A 23475-nucleotide genomic window follows, 5' to 3' on the forward strand; every position below is an offset into this window, starting at 1 on the left:
ACTAAGAATCATGGAACTTGTGGATTTTATGACTTGTTATCTAGTAATGATGAATTTATCCATTAGATCATTTGATTGTGTGTTATGTAGCTTGTATATTTGAAGAGTTTATTAATGATTTATGATATTTTGGCTAAATTTGGGAGCCTGATATATTAAAACACATATTTTTTCATAGCAAATATTTTTAAAATCATGGGTAAAGATAACCCATGGTTACCCGTTACCCGCATGAGTAAGGGTATGGGAAAAAAACTCTTACCCGTGCACGGGTATGGGTAAATTAACGGGTAAAAATTTTTCTCGTGGGTAAGGGTATGGGTAACACTACGCAGCGGGTAATTACCCATTGCCATCCCTAGTAGCGGCCCGCCCCGTATAAAACCCCCCGGCCGCTCGACGCGACGACGCCTCGACGGTGTCTTCGTCCTCGACTCCGCTGACTCTAGCAGCCGCATTCGCCTCTCTCTCTCTCTCTCTCTCTCCCTCCTCGCCTTGCAGTCTCCTCGCGATGTCGTCTGCGCTCGACGCTAGCACACCACCGTCTTCGTCTTGGACTCCAGTGACCGCACGACCCATCTTTGTCCATGCTTGACGTCTCCCTCTTTGACTCTACCGAGGATCTACCTTCTTCCTCTCCTTCCCATCTCCCCGATCTAGATCTCGGTGATATGTGAGTTTGTCGTCCTCGTCTATCCCTCTGCCACCGCTCGCCGTCGTTGTTGACAGTGTTTGTTGTCTTCTCCCTCTTTGGCATCTCGGTCTTCGTCGCACCAGGCACCGGGCTCTGGCATCTCAATTCCTTTAAATTGTGTGTTATGTTATATGGGAATGAGACTGAAGATTGACTGTGTGAAATTGTGAATCTTTGTTCATTAGATGTTGTGAAGATTGATTGTGAAACTGAGTGTTATATTTCTGATGAAATTGTGAATCTTTGACTACCTAGGCTATGGGCCGGTACGACAAGTTTTTCTGGCCATGCTTCTCGGGCCGAACACAACGCAAAATCGGCATGTGGGCCTGTACTTGGGCCGAGGGGCAGGCACGCAGGCCGCTGAGGCACATCACGAGAGGCACGGCGTGCTGTGCTGGCCCGAGGGGCCTTGGGTCGTGCCTAGCTGAAAGCCCAAGTTTGGTTTTGGTAATTAATGACACCAAGTTGCTAATGCCTTGTGTTTGAGTGATGTGAGTTAGGCATAGCAACACATGTGATGAAGGTGCATGGTGGCATGGAAAGGTGGCCACATGATCACAAAGGGATGAAGCATAAAGTGAAGATCATGGTGATAAACGAGGAGCAAAGTTATCAAGGCAAAGGTATAAACATAGGGTTTTACTTTTTCCGGTCTAAGATGAGTAGAGAAGTGATTGACCGGGTTTAGGATAGATAGCCGACTATCAAGAGGGGAAATCACGGTCATCTCTCGAATCAAGTGCTACTAGGTCCACTTCTTGAGCATATGCATTAGGATCTAGTAAAGTGCTAACTTAACTCCTTTGGTGAAAATGTTTGTGAAAAGCTAACACACTTGCACTTTGGTGGTGGATACTTGTTGGTGTTAGCACTTTTGCAAAGGAGGTGGAGTTCCTAGGGTTGAGAGGGGTGTGGGTTCCTCTCTCCCTCCCGCCGAGCTTGCTCGGCGGGATTCGGCGCTTTTGAGAAAAATAAGTGTATATTTTCTATTGCGCCGGTGGGAAATTTTGAGAAGTCGCGGGAGTGTTTTCTCACTGAGAAACACTCACCGGACGCTGAGTGCGGAGGCACCGGACGCTGGCCTCAGCGTCCGGTGTGCTTGACCCTGCTAGGGTGGAGCACCGGACGCACTCTGAGAGCGTCCGGTGGTTAGCGTCCGGTGTGAGGAGTTTTTGCAACCCTCTCTGCGCGCGAGTCCGGTGAGCACCGGACCGTCCGGTGCCCAGCGTCCGGTGAGGTCGCGAGTTTGACACCCTCTCTGCGCACGAGTCCGGTGAGCACCGGACCGTCCGGTGTGGACTTGCAGAGCGTCCGGTGTGTTGCAGGTAGCCGTTAGGATCTGACACGCGAGATTCAAAGAGGACACGTGGCCAACTCCAGTGCACCGGACGCAGGGAGTCGAGCGTCCGGTGCTCACTTAGTAGCGTCCGGTGCCCCCGTTTTCAGCCCAGTGAAAACAGCCAACGGCTAGTTTCTTTGAGGGGCTTATAAATAGAAGGTGGCCGGCTTTGGGAGGCTCGCTCTTGCACTTTTGAATACTTGAGGCATACTTTGAGCTAGAGAACACTCCCTCCACTCATCTCCTTGCTTGATTGCTAATCCTAGTGAGATTGAGTGAGATTCAAGTGCATTGCTTTGAGAGTTGCATTTAGTGGCACTTGATTCTTGAGTTTGCTGCGGATTTCTTGTTACTCTTGGGTGTTTCCCGACGCCCTAGACGGCTTGGAGCAGCGGTGGTGTTGAGCTCGTGATTGGAGATTGTTTCGAGCCTCACCAAGTGATTTGTGAGGGGTTCTTGAGCCTTCCCCGCGGGAGATCGCAAATTGGTTACTCTAGTGGATTGCTCGTGGCTTGGAGGATCCCCATCTTGTGAGTGGATGTGCGGCACCCGCTGAGGGTTTGGCTTTGGATTGCCAATTAGCTCGTGATCCATCAAGTGGGTGTATCGCCACAACGAGGAGTAGCTTGCCGGGAAGCAAGTGAACCTCGGTAAAAAATCTTGTGTCATCTCTTGCCGAGGTCTTTCTTGTGATTGTGAGTGATTGGTTGGATATATCTCTACTCTACAACGTTGGTATAACAATCACTCTCCACTCCTTTACTTACTTGTTTATCTTGCTAGTTGTTTAGCTTGTTTAGTTTAGTCTTCTTGTTTAGGAGTGTAGCAAGTTTGTAGTTGTGCTTTCTTGTTGTAACTTGTGTTTAGCTTTCTTGCTAGACTTGTGTAGGTGGCTTGCATAACTTAGTTGTGCTAGTGCTAGAATAGCGTCGCCTTTTGTTTTACTAATCAACTTGTCTAGTTGAAGTTTGTAGAAATTTTAAATAGGCTATTCACCCCCCCTCTAGCCATTTGGACCTTTCACTAGCCCATGCTCGTGCCAAGCCGGACCGGCCCGGCCCGATAGCTATCTATAATCTCTGCATGCAAGCTATTCACGTCAGCACTAACATGCATTTCATTGTCCATCAATATACCACACACCCTCTATATTAACATTCATCTGTAATAGTTTATTTATGCTTTCATGTAAGTAATTATACATAGTCCAATTTTATTGTAAATCATCTGCAATCCTCGTAGCAATGCGTGGGATATCCTTTATTTAAATAAATTTTATTGTGGCTTTCTCCAGACACATTAGGCCACATAGGCCACATATCTCTAAGCGTATGGTCATGAATGAACAACACAGATTAGGCCCACGAAACAAATGCACAATACATACACATATACTCCTACCATTCCAAATTATAAGACATTTTGGCTTTTCTACATATATTGTTTTTACTATATATTTAGACAATATATATCTAAGTAATAGCAAAAGCTAATGTATTTAGAAAATCTAAAATGTTTTATAATTTATAATGGAGGGACTACATGATTGCATACAAATCCATGCGTGTACTCCGATGCAAGAAGTTAGCTTGAAGCCAAGACACAGAGGGAACCAAAGGACATACATAGAACCCACATTAACTGAGTATGAAAAGCATCAAGCTATTTGAAACCCACACATATAGATATATTTCTATGCACGAGATGAAATCCTAATTTATATGTGAACTGTGCATGATGCACCACGCGTTGTGCATACATCATACTCCCTCTGTCCTGCAATACAGTGTGTTTGACTATTCTAAGACAAAATAAGAGAGAGAGGGCAATAGACGTCTTTACCCCTCACTTAACTTCCTAATTTATTGAAATCTAATCCTATTCGCATGATTAAAGGGTGCAATCTAAGTTTTTTATAGAAAATATGATAAGCACTCAATTAGTTTCCTTTTTTGTAACTTTATTTAAGTAAATATTATCTTTTTGTTTCTCAAATGTAGTATATTTGGAAACACATCTCAAATGCCAGAATGCACTTTATTCCAGGACGGAGAGAGTACGTTGTACCTCTTAACTGTGCAAACAGCAAGTGGAGCCAAGATATCCATTCTCCCCTGCAAGAAAAAAATTTGGCATGCATGATAGAAGGGAGAGAAATAAAAATGCATGATATCGATCGTTGGTAGTGTGTATGTAGGGCATCCATAGCTCTCTTCTTCCAGCCAGAGATCACGCTTGCATTATCGAACCACTATTTGGACTTCCACTCTCTTTCCATAGTCCATGATCGATGCCACACCCTCTATAATTGAGTATTATTTCACCCATCCCCACTACTCCATGCATCCTTTTTACTCACAGCATAGCTAGTACGTAATTTCTTTAAATTAACTATTTACTCCTATAAAGTTATCGTGCAAAAGAGATAAATTACTATGACCTACGCATATGCCCTACTGTAGTGCAAGAAGATTAGTCTCAATGGAAGTTTCATGTGAGTTTCATTTAACACTAAATAGGTTGCCACATATGCTTTTTTTTTATGCATGACGACGGTGTATTTAAGAAGAGAGAAGAAATGAGTTTCATCTAGATAAAACTCTCTTGGCACAATTATCAACTCTCTATGAGTCTTGGAATTAAATGCCTATGAAACTATGAAATAAAACTCTCCATTGAGAGTGTGAAACTCTCTCCATTGAGACTAGCCCTTGGCATATGAATGAATTTTGGTACTAGCTCGTGCATTGAGTGTAAGGACTAATTAAATTGGCACAAATGAATTGTCTCATTAATCAAGCACATCAAAGGGTCAGTGTGAAAAGGCACACCTACTACATTATAGGTTTTCACATACGGCCAGGTTTACAGAGATGGGCTCCGTCCTGCCTCTCTGGACAGGGGTCCGTGTCATCGTGACGCTAGTGCATGCTCTGCCGGTCATCCTTGTCCTTTGAGCTCTACCGTGGATGCACTGCTCGAACAGGAAGGGGGCAAGAGACCGGGGCTCCATGATCGACTCAACAAACCTTTACACCTTCCCTTGGCCTCAGCCAGACCACCAGCATGTCTTGCCCTTGGTCGAGCCAACTCCAAATCTGTGCCATCACACGTACGTACTACTGTCTACTGTGACTCGCCAATGGTCGGGCCGCCATTAGACCCTGCGCTGTCCTCTGCATCATAGCTCCTGTCTAAATCAACGCTAGCTTGAGTAGTAGTTGGCCCTCCTCTGGATCTACATCATTGGCGTACGGGTGGGAGGCATCAGCGTAGGGGTGGCGGCGGTGTCGATCTATATGAAAATAGCTCAATTTACAGAGGCGATATTCTTAAGTGGCCTGTTTGAAAATGTATTTACTAGGGTGAGGACAGACTATTGGACCTATAAGATATTCCTTGAGGTGGAAATGTAAATAGAACTCATTGTCTCCTAAAATCGTGTAGTGGCATATATAAACAAGCACTCAAATCTTAGTCACGATATATTTTCCTCAATTTCGCACTTGTACATAAACTTTGGGCATGTTTGCTTATCCTTAAGGCACGCTTGCCTAGCGCCAACATTGCTCCCAAGCGCCTAATTTTCGATGTCTAGAGGCAGGATTGCTACCTAGCAGGGCAGCTTGCTTGGGAGGTCATGAAGCAAACACACCCATTTCTCAGTTATAGGTGGTACCCTGTTTCTATAGGTGTTTATTAGCCACCAACCTCTAATCGAAGGTTTGTGGAAATTATGGTTTTAGATGGCTCAAATTCTACGATAATAGATGACAATCCATTCAAGGAACGCCTATGGTAATTTCTTCTCTATTGGGGGTTCTTTAAATGGACCACCTATGATAATCAGATTTTTAAATGTAAAGAAAATAACCTAGTTGTCTCTGGCAAATTCTACCCATAATTAACACTAATCAAATCAACTTATATCAATTAATATATAAACTGCTTCACAGAGAATCTCATATCAGCCATATATTTCTAACTTTTGGATCCATCAAACATTCATATAGAGATGCATGAAAATATAGCATGTATATATTACCTTGTCATCAACTTCATAACACATATTACTAGCTATTAGATTGATTGATCCGTCAAAGATTGTAACAGACAAGAACACACTGACTTTACAGCATCAAGGAATAAATGGACAAAGAACAGATGTGAACATCTGCCATAGACAAAGACCATCTTGCCCCCTCATTAAATAGGATGGAGGGAGTAGTTCAATTGTACTTTCCATAGTTAATATAAAATTAAAAAGAAATCTAAGTATTTCCTGCCAAAAAGATAAATGTGACCATCTAGGTTTTGAACTATGGATCTTATATATCTTAGGACGGAGGGAGAATATCACATATTATCTCCTAAGAGGTAATAGAATAAATAGGAAAAGTTCCCATTTCCATATCAGCTTTAATATGCATGCATGATCTAATTTTCCTATTGATGTAACATGACTTAGAACTCTATCTTGACAGGTGTTTAGATGTAATGAAAAGACGAAAGGGGTGGCATAGTTCTTCAGAGTTTTGATCACGACTTCAGAAGTAGGAATGAAATTGTCTCTATACTTTTTGTCATACTCTTGCTTTAGAACTCAAAAAACTTACTCAAGTCAGTGCAAAAAGATATTTATTTATCCACGTGCGGGCCGAACAAGGAAGGAGGAGAGGATTTCCTTTTTCTTTACCCAACACATGTCAGTGCAAACAAGAAAAGGAGGGGAGAAAAAAATATTTACTACTGCGACGGATGATGCTGAGGTCTAGCAAATTCTTTATGTAGATCAGTATTTAATTGTCCCATCCTATTATTTTTTCAAAAATATAATAAACTAATGGCTGTGATTTTTTAATATCTTTCTCTAGAATTATACAACATGACCATCACAATGAAATTCCAGTGTCATCCCATAAAAAAATGAAATTCCAGTGTGAGAAATGGTGGGAGAGAAATGGATCTCATAAATAAACGGGTGGCAAGTATTCAATCAACAACTAATAAGAGACAGAGATGAATTGAAGAAGTCGTCTCTATAAGTCCCATCTCCTCCCAATTTCGTGATCAGGGACGCAACGCAAAGAAACCATCGTCACATCGCACTCCGCCCACTATGACAATCGTACGTAGGAGTACTATAGGCCAATAGCTTTGCTACTAGGTGACTAGCTAGTAGTTGTACATATATCTAGAGACGTACGTACCAGTAGGTGTTGGATCTACTGTAGCTAATTGCTTGACTAATTAACGTGGCCTGCTGGCGTCGATCACGACCCCGTGGACAGAGATAAATCGACTGCTTTAATTTTGCACGAGCTACCTACTATCGAGTACTACCAAGCTAGTTCAGATCATGTGACCCGGCATTTTTTGCCAACCGAATTTATCAATTTTATCCTCTTGTACTTGAACACAAAATTGCAAGCCCAAACAAATAGCTCGTTCTTAAAGCTAAAAGCCCACCAAAGTCATTTTTACACACGAAGCCTCAAAGCTCATGTGAGGTGTTTTTTACCGACTTTTGATCCATATTTACCCCTCTGCCATCGCCAAGTAGACTAAACGTTTTCTTCTCAATAGCCTTCTTTCCACCCGCCGCTTGCCCTCCCAAAAACCCTACGTGTAGTGCCTTTAGGGCCTTCGATAGGATGGCTTGGCGGTCGGGCTAGTGCCCTACTGGGCTTTTGTCGCCCCTCCCCCCTTCTGCTTGGAGAGCCGCGGCATGCTCCCTACTTAGAGAACTGACGTCACCCCACTTGCTCAAAGAAGAACAAGTCGACAAGCTCAGAGATCTATCGGCTGCCGCCTCAAGCCTCTTCCTAGCGCTCACCACAGCTAGGATCTAGTCCTAGCCAGAGCCTGCCAGCCCTCCTCCCAATAATCTCTTCCAGCTCATACATCATCTCAAAAGCTAGATTGCCAAATAGCCTCAGCTTTTGCATAAGCTAGCTTTTAGAAAACGAAAGCCAAATGCAACTCAAACAAATAGGACCTAAAATAGTCTATTTGACTTCCATTTTTAGTTATGCATGTTGATTTCCTTTTAATTTCCTTTCTATATTTTTTAAAAAGCTATGTGATGAATCCATAGCTTGAAAGAAGTTATTACTCATCTCTCTCCCACCATTTTCAGTTATGCATGCTTCTTTTAGTCGACTGACCTATGATGCTCCAAATAACGTTACTTAAGGGTCAATATAATCGGTTGGAAGCTAGCATGAGTCAATGGCATCACTCAGCGGTTAGAGGTTCCCATCCAAGTATTTGAGCTAAGTACACAATTAATAGCATAGGAGATGAGCCAATTGACCTACAATGCTCCTAACTATACCTAAGGGACTTCGTCTGGCTGGGGGCATCACTCGGTGCTTGGAAGTTCTTGATCGAGGATATGAGTGAAGCACATCATCAGCGGTGTAGAAGATGAGACACAATAGGGATGGAAGGAAAATAGAGAGAGAGAGAGAGAGAGAGAGAGAGAGATGAGGGGAAAGGTTTTTTTTGGGATTGATGAGGGGAAAGGTAAGATGCAAAAAAATAACCCAATTAAAAGTTGATGTGCTCCTAGCCACCCTTAGGAGAAGGGGTTTGGGAAGAATTTGATGGTCTCCTAAAAGTAGTGGCCCTTGTAGGGCTCTATTGGAACCCTTTTTATCAACCCTTGAAAAATATTGTAGGAAGTTGGAATCTTGTGTAGAGCCTCGCTAAAGTTACCTAGGTTTAGGCTCTGTTTAGATTGAAGCTGCTAAGTTTGAGCCAGCTAAACCAACTGCTAAATTTTAGTCACTCCTGTTTGGTTTGATGGACTAAAAGAGGTATTTTAGTTACTTTTAATTAGGATGTTTATCTTCAAAGTGACTAAAAGGTGAGGCAGCTTGGGCTTTAGTCCCATTTAGCAACCTCCTAGTGACTAATTGGCTAAATGTCCATTTAGTCATAGAGTTTAGATAAAAAGTAACTAAATAAGTAACAACAAAACGAGTAATCAATCTTTATATAACTAGGAGAATAGTTTAGATAAAAAGTAACTAAATAAGTAACAACAAAACGAGTAATCAATCTTATATATAACTAGGAGAATACCCTACGCGTTGTTGTGGGAATGCAGATTAATGGATTATGTGGCATGATGACGCGGACAAACAAAACACTTATGTGTCTTGCTGATGTGGACATTATAATTGTATGGGTAGTGGAGTGTGTGATAGTGTATTACTTAGTTGGACAACTTGTATGTTGAGAGAAATATAGTAATTTGGTGACGTGGACACTACAATTGCATGGGCTTGTAGATTTTTAATTGTATGTGATAGTGGGTTGCTTAGTTGGATAATTTGCATGTTGAGAGAAATAGGTAGTGAGGTTTAGTTTTATAGGAGTTAATCGTATGTGACAGTGGGTTGCTTAGTTGGACAACTTCCATGTTGAGAGAAATAGATAGTGGGATTTAGCTTTATAAGAGTATAATATAAGATGTGAAGCAGTAAGAAAACAAGCAATCAACAACGGGTCACATGCCATGCCATCGGCATAAAAAGAGGAGGCATGTACTGCGCGTGAGGCCTACTCTACTATCAAAAAAAAGGAGAGAGACAACCCATGCTTATTTTGTCTGAAACTAGGTAAAACATGGAAACCAATTCAAATAACATATATTTTGGTTGTTCAAAATAAATTGAAACTTGTCAAATCCGTAGTTCATACAAATATATACTTGCACAAAAAAATGTTCCAATTTTTTTATCAATTATCTAAAAAAAATACTTGCACAAAAAAGTTGGGATGCAAACTTGCTTTTGAAAAACTAATAAGAAAACATTAATTCCAGGTGTATATGCAATAAAAGATTAAATTCTAGAAAATTTGTGTTCTTGTGCATATGCACCTCAAATTTGTTATTTTCATATGCATTTTCTAGTTTGATTTTGCAACCTAACTTTTCATGTGAGTACATTTGTATGAACTATGGAGGTGCTAAGCAGTTTTTTTTGAGCTACCGAAATAGCTTTTTGAAATAGTTTTCATATTTCCATATAATTTGTAGTTCAATGCATTGCCTCCAGCTCACTAGATTTGGCATTGCTTCACTCGTCACGTTTCTGTATATATGTATGTGTTTATTTTACCATCTTACGATTTTAGCCCCGTAGGCCGCAGTTCCAAGCCATGCAACTCTCTCCCTCAACACACTCCAACCTAATCATGCATGCACGATTGTGATGGTAATGTCAGTCTCAATGCATAGTTTTATAGAATAGTTACCAAGACTATAAACTAGGTAACGGAGTTACATAAGTTTCATAGAGATAAAACTCCTCTCTCATCTTATGAAACTTCTTTATTTAATGACCCTGTCAAGTCAGCAATTTTGCTTATGTGGTATCCTATTTAATGTGCATGACACTCTCATGAAACATGCATTGAGACTTGTGGTGCATGCTTGGCCGATTATTATCTTGCACCGTAGTGTAATAATTCCCATAGCTTTAATCTGCCCATCAGATTAGGCCATGTTCGTTTACGTCGGAACAGGCCAGGAATAGAGCGGAATAGTTCCTGGCCAGTACAAATTTGTGAACGAAATCTGCAACTAGGAATAGTTATCTGCAATTGGGAATAGTTCCTGTAATAATGAACGGGGCCTTAAGGATCTGTTTGCTAGAGCTTTAGTTCCTCAAAAAACAGCTTGGGCTTTGGCTCGAACCTTTGAAAAAGCCATAAACCATGGCTCCTCGTCCACTAATATAAAGTGGCTCTGGCTTCTCAATAACTCCACTGGTGAAGCCATCTTCTCTGCTACTGTTTGGTACTCCCTCCGTCCCAAAATAAGTGTCATTTTTGCTTCCCGAGAAATAATTTTAACTAAATATATAGTAAAAAATATTAATATTTATAGTACATAATTAGTATCATTGGAAAGATCTTTAAGTCTAGTTTTTTAACAAATTTATTTAGAGATAAAAATATTGCATGTATTTTCTACAAATTGAGTCAAAATTGTGGCACAAAAACCTAAAACGACATTCTTTTTGGGACGAAGGGAGTACGCTTCTACATGAACCGGAATCTAATAAACCCCTCCTGAGGGAATACCAAACGGGCTCTAAGCATTGGATGCTAGAGAGCTTTCCCTATTTTCTACAAGCAGATCATGCCATACTTTCTGCAATTCTGCATCATCATATCCATTATTACAGATATAATGCTAGATTTGTCCCCACTTTAACTTCATTTGGAATATTAAATCTAGTGCTAGTAGTACCATCCATACTTGATTTGATTTGACCGGGTTGGTGTGCATCCATCAGGGCTTTCTTGTTTGGTTGTTGAAGCGTGGATGCGCATCAGTTTAACTTCCTAGCAATTAATTAGTGCTACAATTTCAACTGCACACACACGTTCCAAATGTGAAGTTGGCATGGAGTTCTAATTACTTTATTGTCCCGTGACCGAACTCATGACCATAGTGAATTAGATATTAGAGTCCTAATTGATTTATTTTCTTGTTTGACCCAAATGCATGACACATGATCATACGAGTTAAAATAACACACATTACAAAGTATGATTCAAATATATATCAAAACATATGACGCAGGGTATAAATTATGTTCCAATGCATGGACATGTTGCTAATATACTACAAAGTATGTATACAATTATCATGTCAGAAAATGAAGTTATCACGTCAGAAAATGAAGATAGAAATATTTTGTGCATTTTCACAAGGCGGGGAGAAAGAAACGCCAGGACGAAGCTTGCGTGTTAAGGAGGGCCGAACAAGTATGACTTTATTTTTTAGTATGATAAAATATACATATCTTATATGTTTGAAGAACTTTTTAAAAAATATTATACTATTTCTTACCAAAATCATCATATTTGAACAAAAAATTGGTGAAATTGATATTTCTTATACTATAAATATTAATTTTTACATAGATATTTAAAGGAATGACTGAGCTTAGGGGGGGGGGGGCACTGCCCCTGCTAGCCCCCTGGTTCCGCCACTGATTGTGAGCTAAGGTTGGGTGTTATTGGAGATGTGTTTTTTTCAATCTTGTAAAAAGACCTAGTTTGAGAGTGTGTTTTGGGAACTTTTGGAGATGTAGATATATAAGGACAATACTCCCATTGTCCTAAATTATTTGTCGTCTTCAGTTTTTTTGCTATAAGTTTGACTTGTTTTGTAGAAAAATAGCGTAACATTTGTCTTCAAATAAATTTATTAAAAATTAAATTTAAAGTTGTTTCTAGAGAAACACAAACGATAATTATTTTGGAACGAAAGGAATATGTGCTTTTCTATGGAGTAGCTATAACAACGACCGGTGTGACCTGGCTGGAGTGGTTGCCCCCGGATCTAGTTATATAGGAGCTAGCTAGCGTGGTCGACAACCTTGTCAAATGAGAGGTAGAATGGAACTTCATAAACTTCGCCTAGTATATTGGAACTCCTCTTGATGCAACTTTTGCCTCTGAAACACTGGAACTGGATAAACGCATAACACTGCCACCAACACACACAAGAAGATTCTTTACCAGCTTTACCAAAAGGACGAGACTATGATTGACACAAGAATTACAGGTTGCCCCCTGATCACAAGCTAGCTTCTCCTTCAATACTTTGTGTGAACATAAATATACGGAGGGCACTCAAAGTCTGGAGCAGAGTTCTTAGAAAATATATACATGGGAAACTAAGAACTATTCCCTCTGTCTTCTAGTATATGCTATTGATTTTAGAAGAAATTAAGAGAGAAATACAAAAAACATAAATATCTAGATGCTATCACTAGCATCTCAAATAGTTTTAAAAAAACAATTGGTAAATGAATAAGTCTTTCAAGGGGCTAAAAATATTTAGGAGCATATTTGTTGGGTTCCTCAAACCTTTATTTCTTAAGCAGATGCTATCACTAGCATCTCAAATAGTTTTCAAAGAAACAATTGGTAAATCAATGAGTTATTCAAGTGGCTAAAAAAGTTAGGAGCATATTTATTGGGTTCCTCAAACCATTTCTAAAATCTCGATCTAAAATATAGAAGATAATTTTACACTAGCAATCCTAACTAATTTTATATTCTTTTTTCTCTTGTATATTTGTATCAAGAACCCTTCCTCCCCGTTCTTCCATCTTTAGATTGGAGGATGGATAAGTATGCATATTTATCTGCTTGACTGGCTTGTTTTTCCCAAGTGCAGAAAGATTGAGAGTTGTGGGAGTTGTAGAGCAGTTTTTTCAATCTTGCCAAAAAAAATTAGATTGAGAAACTCTCTGGCCCCATGCAGACCACCTTCCTCCGCACCACCTTCGACACTCCTCCGCCGATGTCCCCTCCTCCTCCGCCACTTCCCAATCGGCCAACATCCCCACCTCTGCCACCACCTCTCCTACGCCACTGCTAACGCCTTTCTTTTGCCTGATGCCCCTCCTTTGCCACTGATGCCTCCTCTTTAGCCCCGTGTGGACACGCCTCCCTCCCACCACCTCCCTTAGTGCCCCCTTCTGCCGTTCTCCACCTTCGGCTAGCGACCCTCCATCACCACTGACACCTTCCCTTCAGAGTGAGCATCCCCTCCTCCTTTACCACCCTCCGCTCTCTGAGGTTGTTGTCCACAAGCTCTCCCTTCATCTCCATCATCGAGATCCGCCCATGGAAGCTTGCATGTGAATAGGAGAATAAAAGCCACTTACAAAATGATTAGTTTTTATTTGCTTGAGCTTTTTCTAATAAGTGGTTGTCGTGGGAAGCTGGTGAAAAACAGGTTCTATAAGTTAAGTCATCCCAACTTTCCAAAAAGAGCCTCTAAGCCAAGTTGTTTGTATTACCTAGAGGTTTTATTAGCTGCTAGCTAGCAAATTATTTTAGTCAATTTAAAAAACAAACGTCTACCACACCCTGGCAAAAAAAAAAGATCCCCCGACAATTTTTAAAACTAAAACACATATACAGCACAAAAAAAGCTACTATAACAAAAAAAAACAACTTCCTATGCCCGCAAAAAAACTCACCATCCTCGTTTTGAAAAAAAAAACTATACGGCAAAAAAATAATGTTTAAAAAACATATATGAAAAAACATTGACATATGCATATAATTTAAAAATAAAAAAATAGATGAATAAACTTTGTCCGTGCAAAAATAAATCAAATAAAAAAGTTTTAGTAATAAGATATAAAAAGTTTATCGAAAGTAGACATATACAAATAACAATTTCCTCAAATTCATCTTAGATATATGTGCTGAACACAAGTGTTGCACTATAGAATGGATTTAATTGATTCCAAGGGATCATGTCAAGATCAATTATATTCATCCTTCACTCGGCACGCGTTCGTCTTCTACCCTATTCTATATAAAGACCAAATCTATGTGTCCGCATTCAACATGAAGTCTTCAAAGCTCACACATTTGTATCCTACTCGATTCCAATATGAAGACAAAATCTAATCTGTTTGCTTGAATTTATCTGTCGAATTTGGCAGCTATTCAGCAGTGTTTTTCTTTCACAATAAATCAGCGAAGAGTACTTTCAGTCATAATGCTTGGCTGAAAAGCCACGACTGAATGTACTGTTCGGTGATTTGGTGTGAGAAAAAAAAACACTGTTGAATTGTTGACGGATTCGATAGATAAGCCAAACGAACAATATATGTTCGCGTTCAATACAAATTTCTTGTGGCTCACAAGTTCACGTCCAATTACTAAGAGGTTAACTCAAATAATACACGGAACATTTATCTTAGTGAAGATCAAAAGACCAGGACGTTTTTTTTTTAGCCAGGATGTTTGGTATGTGAAAGTATAGCTGTGCCGATACTGAACGTATTGAAGGGGGCCGTCCTGCCGTGGAATGAAAGTGAAGGACAGTAAGGATTTGGAAAAACTGGTGGAATATGTGTTACCATGCATGCAGATGCCGGGGAGGGGTAGCTGGACTCCTCCTGCTGCTGCTGAAATGCTGATGACGCGATGGACGGATGCAGACGCGACAATGCCCCCGGTGCGGCGTTGTCGAGCAGCGACTGCACCACCACCCCTTCCTCCCGGCCTCCGAGTCTCCCTCTCCCCTCCTCTCTTGCAGTCATTTTCTTTTTAAAACCAAAAACGATGCAAGCCTCACGTTGTGCAGCACAACACCATCGACGACTGCCCTTTTATTTAATTTCGTGACCAAACGGCCCAAATGCCGACTGCATTTTTTTCTACTCTCTACTCTCATCTTCAATAAACTACATTATGTATGTGTCCATATTAATTTATTAGTTTGAGCATATTTATATACTTAATTTAAGATACTTCAAATCTTAATATGCGAAAAAATTCAGTACATCTCATACTTTTTAATATAATTACTAAAATATCACTTCAATAGTATATAAAATAAATATATACTATATTTATACCTACATATTTAACATACGTACTAGTATGACCATACATATACTCTATCAACACATACTTTATCGGGCTATATACGTCATAAATATATATATATATATATATATATATACACACGCGCGCGCGACGTTGAAAAAAAACTAGGCCTGCATGTGTTTTTTTTTGGTTGTTCGACCGTACGAGGAGCTCGCTCTCACGTAGCCCGATGGAACCCCCATTTATTCTCCTTTTTCAACGCATTTTTTCTTGTACATATATTAGTTAATTAATTAAGGTCGAGTAATAAGTAGTACCACTGGGGGAAGAGAAAGAGAGAGAGAAGCACAGGCGCTGCCCGCAGCAGCGCGTCAGCGCCCGGGACGACGAGAGAGAGAGAGGCTGACAAGGTGGGCCCGTGCGGGCCTTGACCAATCGGAGTTCGACAGCAGCCTGCCCCCAAAACCACACTCGCTCTCCTCCCCTCGCGCCGCGGCCGTCGCCTCCCCTCCCTCCACCGATCGATCCCTCTCCTCCTCCTCACATCCCACCCCCCACCTTCTCTTTAAAGCTACCTAGCTACCTACCTACCTGCCGCCTCGCCGGCGGCCGCTAGCTGCCAGTCGCCACCGCCGCCGCATCGATCGATCGGAACGGAAGGAGCTAGCTAGCGCAGCAAGCGCCCATCAGCAAGCAGATCGGAGCAAGATGGGGCGCGGCAAGGTGCAGCTCAAGCGGATAGAGAACAAGATAAACCGGCAGGTGACCTTCTCCAAGCGCCGCAACGGGCTGCTCAAGAAGGCGCACGAGATCTCCGTCCTCTGCGACGCCGAGGTCGCCGTCATCGTCTTCTCCCCCAAGGGCAAGCTCTATGAGTACGCCACCGACTCCCGGTACGTACGACGACCCAAACATCCTCTCTTGCTCCCAGCTAGCTTCCCCCGCCCGCCGCCGCCGCCGCCGCCCAATTCATCCTCCTCCTGCTTGTTCATCATTCCCGAGTTCCATATATTAATTCCTCTCTGTGACAGTGTGTGTGTGTGTGTTTGTTTGTTGGATTGAATACTTGTCTGCCTGCCTGCCTGCCTGCCTGTCAGTCAGTATATATGGTCCATTCGTTCGTCATCAGTTGATCTTTCTGCTGTGCTGTGCTCCTGCTGCTGCTGTTGTGTTGTGTGTATGCCTACGCCATGCCGCCAACCAACCTGTGGTCGTCTCCTCCTCGTTGCCCTTTTTGGCTTCCAGCTGCCGATTCCCAACCCGAAAGCTCCTGCAGCTCTTGCCGTTTTTGGCCACCATGGTCTGCTGTCTGGTCCACGCCTGCCTCCCCAATTTCATCGTCAACAGCAGCCTGCTGGTGCCTTATTTGCTTCCTTTCTTTCTCTATATATAACAATAGTGCTACTACATCCGATCATTTCATGCTGCCTGCGTCGATCTGCTCTGCTACCTGCTTGCTTCTTTCGGGAAAAATCTCGCCCTACCCGCCATTAATTGCCCATCTGTTGTTTCTACCTTGTTGCGTGCCTGCGCCATGCGCTTTCTGTTGCTTTCTTGCTGTGTTCCCTGCACCTGCAGTTGCATACCCTTTCCTTTTTGGGGATTGGTGACTCCACTCGTTTCGTTTTGCTAATTCCTTGTTTTATAAGCTCTTACTTTTTATCTGATTACATCACGCAATCAGATCTTGCTTAGATCCTTATCCTAATCTTAATCTTATCCTGCAAGCTCTTTTCTGTTTGTTCATCGTTCCTGTCGCCCGATTTGTACTTACTTCACATGCATATTTATTTTTACTCCGGAATTCCGAAAATCTTTCTTAATTAATTCGGGCCTCTTCGATTTCCGCTCCATCGTATAATTAATTAACCATCACTAATCACATGCACATTTTTTTTTTCTAAACAAAGAAAAAGTATCACATGTTCCGAGGAGTTCGTCCCCAATTAATCACGCATGCATGTACTACTCCTGTGTTTCTTGAAGATTTTTCCCTCCTTCCTAACCTTTATTCTCGTTTAGTAGTATCAATTAATTTGCTGCCTAGAAACACGAGTTGCATGCTGGGCGTAATTACCCTTCACTCGCTGGCTCGAAACTACTGAAAATAATGAACCACCACCCCCCTCTGGTGGAATTAATCTGAACGCCACAACACTTGATCGAAGAGGGATGATAGATCTGACTTTTCCTTATCTGATTCTTCGTCTTCTCCGTTTATTCTCTTGCATCCATTTCCATGTTTCAGCTTTATTTACAAACCATCGTCTCTTTCACTTTCATCTGTTGTTCTTCCACGACTGAAAAATGATGTTTTTTTCTTCCTATGTGTGAAAAAAAAAATCGTTTTTTTGGATTTCTGATCCTCCTTTGACTAGTATATATGTATATGGTTAAACCACGGCGTACGAAGTAAGCAATAAGTCCAGCAGTTTTTGCTGTATGCGGCATCATACATATCACCCATAAGTAATGAGCTTCTTACTGCTATGGCGCAACAGTGTTCGAGTTGTACTACAAACACTATGTGCATCCGGATTTTGTGGTGGTGTTGTATTCTAAAAAATATAGTAAAGTTGTGAGGTACTCAGTTCTGTTTCTTCACTTTCCTTTTTCCCCCTCAATGTTCTCTTACATCAAGTTCTACTCAATTTTCTAGCTTTTATTTTCTAGCATTTCTATGCCAAGGGTAAAAATGAAATAGTGCTTCGTCGTGTACATCATTATATTCCTTGGACACTCTTTTATTAGAAAGTTGCATTGACGTGTGTTGCTCATTCTTGAGGCTGAGTGAAACTAGAGCTATTAGTTAGAGTAATACAGCTAGTGCATATTGGTGTATTCATGAAACTTTAGTTTGACTCAGTTTTGTAGTAGTACAGGTACGTTGGCAGCTTAGTAAACCATTTAACTTCCATGTAATAAATGATGTCTGCATAGATGACTGCAAGGCTGAGTGAAACTAGGCACTTATTCTACATTCTTCTTTTGACACTTCAAGTCATTCAAGTATTCAACAACTAAAATAAGTGCCTTGCAGTTAGTCTCCAGATCAAACATGTTGATCTCAGCTTATTAGCCAAGATGCAATGCATCATTACTTGCCTTACTGTTATGGCTAAACCAATATCACATGCACTGTGTGCTTCTTCAAGCATTCCACATCCATACATCCTAATATCCCTGACTGCTTAAAGATAGAACACACATTGTATATTACTTATTAGTGTTCTTAACATAAAATTCTACAAAAGAAGCTCTATTAGGAGGATGTTATGCTGGTTGCAAAGGAAACTAGGTCTGTACTGGTGCTGTTTAAATAAACAATCAAAACCTTGTAAACCCAAACAGTACTTTCAGATCTAAAATTAAGATAAGACAAAAGTAAATGGCAATTAACTTTGAGGCATAGCTTCTTTGCAATTTCCATATTAGCTTGTTTTTTATTTTGAAGATACTGGACGTTGGCTTACTTGTTGGACTGCATATAAGCATGCATCATGGTTGCTTTACAAACTTTTGTTAACATCGAAGACATTTCTCTATGCAATGCGAGATAGGTAATGCTACAGTACTTGCATGTTTGTGCTTTCTTGCATGGTTGCTTTTTCCAAAAAGGAATATGCCCTCAAATTTGCTTATCCCTTGCACTAATATCTGGTTTAATGCATAAAGCGGTCATTAGATTATTTCAATGACTTACAGAGAAATGAATTGACATTCTTTTTTCCTTTTTTCAGCATGGACAAAATTCTCGAACGTTATGAGCGATATTCCTATGCTGAAAAGGCTCTTATTTCAGCTGAATCTGAAAGTGAGGTAAGATCACAGGTTGTGAAATTTGAGATGCACCTTACTATGTTTCATGCACCAAGCCGCTAATGCTTCATTATTATCCTACGTTTTGTATGAGTAAGATTGCTCGCATATGTCAATATATATGGAAATTTTCTTTTGTGCTTTTTGAACAAAATAATAAGCTTCCTTCAAACAGTTTGACCTAATTAAAGGTACTAGTGTACTAGGATGGCCTTATATTTTATGTTAAATACTATCAACTGGACCTTTGAACGTTCACAACTTCACATATATGTAAGAGGATATGCCTAATTATCTGGACTCATCTTATGGTCAAAATAGCATATGCAAATATGAGCAACTAGATGTGGTTCTGTTATATCTGTTTTTACAAGCTTACAAAACCACGTGGTGGGTGGATCCCAAGTTTGGGAAAGTGTACATGATGTCACAACATCATTACATTCTGTCCATTTGAAGTCTTGAGACCTGACACTCTGACAGAACCTGGTAACTCATTTGAATGTTAACATTCAAATAATATTAAATGCATTTCCTGTGTATTTTTTAGGGATTTGTATGCTAAGTTATTCCTTGACTGCCTGTAGCTGCATTATTCTAAACCTGTGTTGCTGTTTCTATGAACTTGCTACAAAGTGATAACAATGTCCTACAGTCATAGAACAAAAGAAGGGACTTGTTACTTGGGAGTTGGGACTTTCTTTTTTGTGGCCTCTGAACTCAAATGTGCCTGTGTGTATGTGGGCATAACTAAAATTTTTCTACATTTTTAAATCATGAATGTATATTTGGATAAACACTAGTGCTGTAATTTTAAATGTACAGTCATCAAAAGTTGAATTTAAATGTGGTCCACCTTCAGTGATAACTATAACTCTTTATAATATATAGGCCACCACTGGCTCCATGTGTGGCGAATGTTTTATAAAATGCAGAAACAAATCAAAATTATTATGTTTTAGCAATGCTGAAGCTAGTCAAAACACTGCAAGGGATGCTAGTACTATGTTTTATCGGAGTTCAACATTGTGTCACTAATCTTCCTGGCCTATCCAAAGGGGTACAATGTTGCAAACATTATAATGTTACTGATGATGCTATCTTTTCTGAGTTAATATTGCTCTGTATATTAATTTTTGGTTCTTGATCTCTTCCTCTTTATGGAAAAATAAAGGGAATATCGTGTTACAGATTTGTAGTCTAAAATATTTTTAAAACTTTCTACCTTATATGAACTTGCTATATATTCCTCATTTTTAAAAGAGCATATATATGGTCATCAAATATAGACTAATTACAAAGACACATTCATCAGAGTTTTTTTTTCCTTTTTGCATTCTCAATGTTGATTCCTCTTGTTATATATATATATATATATATATATGTGTGTGTGTGTGTGTGTGTGTGTGTGTGTGTGTGTGTGTGTGGAAATAATAACTTGAACTGCCTTGCAGCATAGGATTATGTTAATTTTGTCCATTATAAATTTACATACGAGCAAAGGAGCCTAATGATATATGCCCTGCATTTCATTCCAGATGATCTTTGCTTATGCTTAACTAAGAAGAAACTAGTGTATTCTAATCATCATTACGCTGTCTCGCTACCTCTAAGCCTGACGCAATGATACGATCTGAATTTTATGTCTAGCTTTAATCCATCTAGATGCTTGAGATATATACTATCAGAAATCTGGCTCCTTGTTTCCCTTCTTGTTTACAATGTCAATATGATGCCCCTTCATAAAAATATAATCATGAACTCTTTAAAGTAGTCATCATGTCATTTTCTTTACTTTAGTTCACATCAACAAATCCTGGAATTATTATTGCTTTTGGCAGTACTGTGATGACATTTTTGTGTATAAAAAATGGATGATTATGTTTATAGAGGGTGGTAATTATTCTGTTGGTGACCCTTATTTGCACTGAAATGTCCATTCTGTTCTTATTCCTCATTTTTGTCTTGTGTGCCCGCGGTGGAAACATTCTTTTTATGAGTGAAAAAATGTAATTATTAATTTTGTACATACTGTTTATATCTGCTCTCAATCATATGAAATTCTTCCTATTTCGTTTGGTGATGAGAATTCAAGTGGTATTATGTTTCAATGTATTGCACCAATATTAAGATAAGCATATGGTAAAGCTGAATTCCTGAAAGCATTGTCTACTGTCAGCTCTTATCTTTAATTTTCAAAACTGATGTTAAGTAGGTGGCAGCAGTGGCCAAACTTATGTTCAGTTAAAAAATTACCTTAACTAGCATACATATTTTTGTTTCTCACTGTCCCCAGGTAATCCATTATCTGCTAATTCCTAAAGCAGTTCTGAGAGAATTTATTATCTATTCAGGGAAACTGGTGCCACGAATACAGGAAACTGAAGGCCAAAATTGAGACCATTCAAAAATGCCACAAGTAATAACTTTGATGGTGATTTGGATTTTGAATAATTTGGAACTAGTATCATCCTGTTACTGTACTTCTCCTAAAGAAACTATCTTGTGTACTATATATACATATAGGTGGTGCAAGAAAAATAATCTGTGTGTTCTGCAGGCACCTGATGGGAGAGGATCTAGAGTCTTTGAATCCCAAAGAGCTCCAACAACTAGAGCAGCAGCTGGAGAGCTCACTGAAGCACATCAGATCAAGAAAGGTAGTAACAGTAGTTTTGCTTAATTTATAACCTGGAATCTCTTCTTCTGTTTACTGTATAGCCAATGTCTGTGTCACTGCTCTAAATGATTTACTGTTGGGTATGTATTGACTATTGACAACCTGATCCATGTTTGGATGTGCAGAGCCACCTTATGGCTGAGTCTATTTCTGAACTACAGAAGAAGGTAACCAAAGCTGAAAAACTTTCCCTGGAGTTGCACAAAGGCCCAAAAAAACAAAACAGCACTGGATTGGCCATTTACCTGCTGATGATTTGTTGTTTAGAATGCTCTGCATCTGAACAGCCATCACAGTAAATTGCTCATTGCAGATTTGACTGTTGGTACTGTTGTGGTGTGCAGGAGAGGTCACTGCAGGAGGAGAACAAGGCTCTACAGAAGGAAGTAAGCTGCCAGATGCTGCACCATTTGCATTGTCAACAGAAGGGTTTGATGTGTCTCCTCTTTTGTGTAGCTTGCGGAGAGGCAGAAGGCGGCCGCGAGCAGGCAGCAGCAGCAGGTGCAGTGGGACCAGCAGACACAGACCCAGGCCCAGACAAGCTCATCATCGTCCTCCTTCATGATGAGGCAGGATCAGCAGGGTCTGCCGCCTCCACAAAACATATGGTACACTCCTATGCTCACTTCTACTAGTTCTAAACACAATTGGTCAACGTCATATTATGATACATCCTGCCTGCCTGCCTGCTGGTGTTGTGTGCATGCATCAGCTTCCCGCCGCTGATAATCGGAGAGAGAGGTGAAGAGGTGGCTGCGGCGGCGCAGCAGCAGCAGCCACCACCAGGGCAGGCGCAGCAGCAAGCGCAGCTCCGCATCGCAGGTCTGCCGCCATGGATGCTGAGCCACCTCAATGCATAAGCAGAGGGCGATAGCAAATCGACCTCTCTCGTCATGAACCATGACGTACGATTACCATATGGTTGCCGTGCCTCTCCCATCGAATGGCGAGCAATGGCACGCTCCTGCAAGTGATTGCTCGATCACCGATGATTAAAACCCTAGCGATGGCAGCAGCAATTAAGCTAAACTATTGTTATGTTTGCAAGAAAGGGTAACCCGCTGTGTAATCTTTGTCTCCAGCTAGCATGTACGTACCAACTGAGATGCATGCATGCGTATATCAGCATATGCTTTATTACTGCTCAGTTACCCTTGAATCTAGCAGTGCTTTTGGTGAGAGGGTGCAGTTTACTTTAAACATATGGGTTTGTGACTGTAAATAGTATTTTTAACTAGGAGTTATATCTGGTAAGTAAATTAATTAATGGGAGGATGCATGAATAAAGCCGCTCTTGTGCTGCTGATGCATGATATATTGGATCATGAGCCTCATTTTTAAACCAATGTTTCAGCGATTTCATAGATATATGGATCGAGGACCTGCACATGCATGGTTCATATTATAAAATAAAATAAAAATACTTATATTGCATTGGTCTGCTGGGATTTTGTGATATTTGGTGCCATGCATGTGGCTGTCTAGACAATGGAGAAATTTCCACATGTTCGTAACTAGATGTCGGATGGTAGGGAGCTTATATAATATATG

The 23475-nt window shown here is 40.5% G+C and overlaps 1 protein-coding gene across 1 annotated transcript; it reads left to right on the top strand.

Moving 5' to 3' along the window:
- LOC8054531 (MADS-box transcription factor 15) lies at positions 15771–23241 on the top strand. The gene is made up of 8 exons (XM_002459187.2): positions 15771–16318; positions 19166–19244; positions 21599–21663; positions 21805–21904; positions 22050–22091; positions 22269–22310; positions 22381–22532; positions 22637–23241. The coding sequence occupies exons 1-8, from the start codon at positions 16134–16136 to the stop codon at positions 22782–22784; spliced, it is 813 nt and encodes a 270-aa protein (XP_002459232.1). The 5' UTR covers positions 15771–16133; the 3' UTR covers positions 22785–23241.

This window comes from Sorghum bicolor, chromosome 2, assembly GCF_000003195.3.
Source record: "Sorghum bicolor cultivar BTx623 chromosome 2, Sorghum_bicolor_NCBIv3, whole genome shotgun sequence".
In the NCBI taxonomy this organism is placed as follows: domain Eukaryota; kingdom Viridiplantae; phylum Streptophyta; class Magnoliopsida; order Poales; family Poaceae; genus Sorghum; species Sorghum bicolor.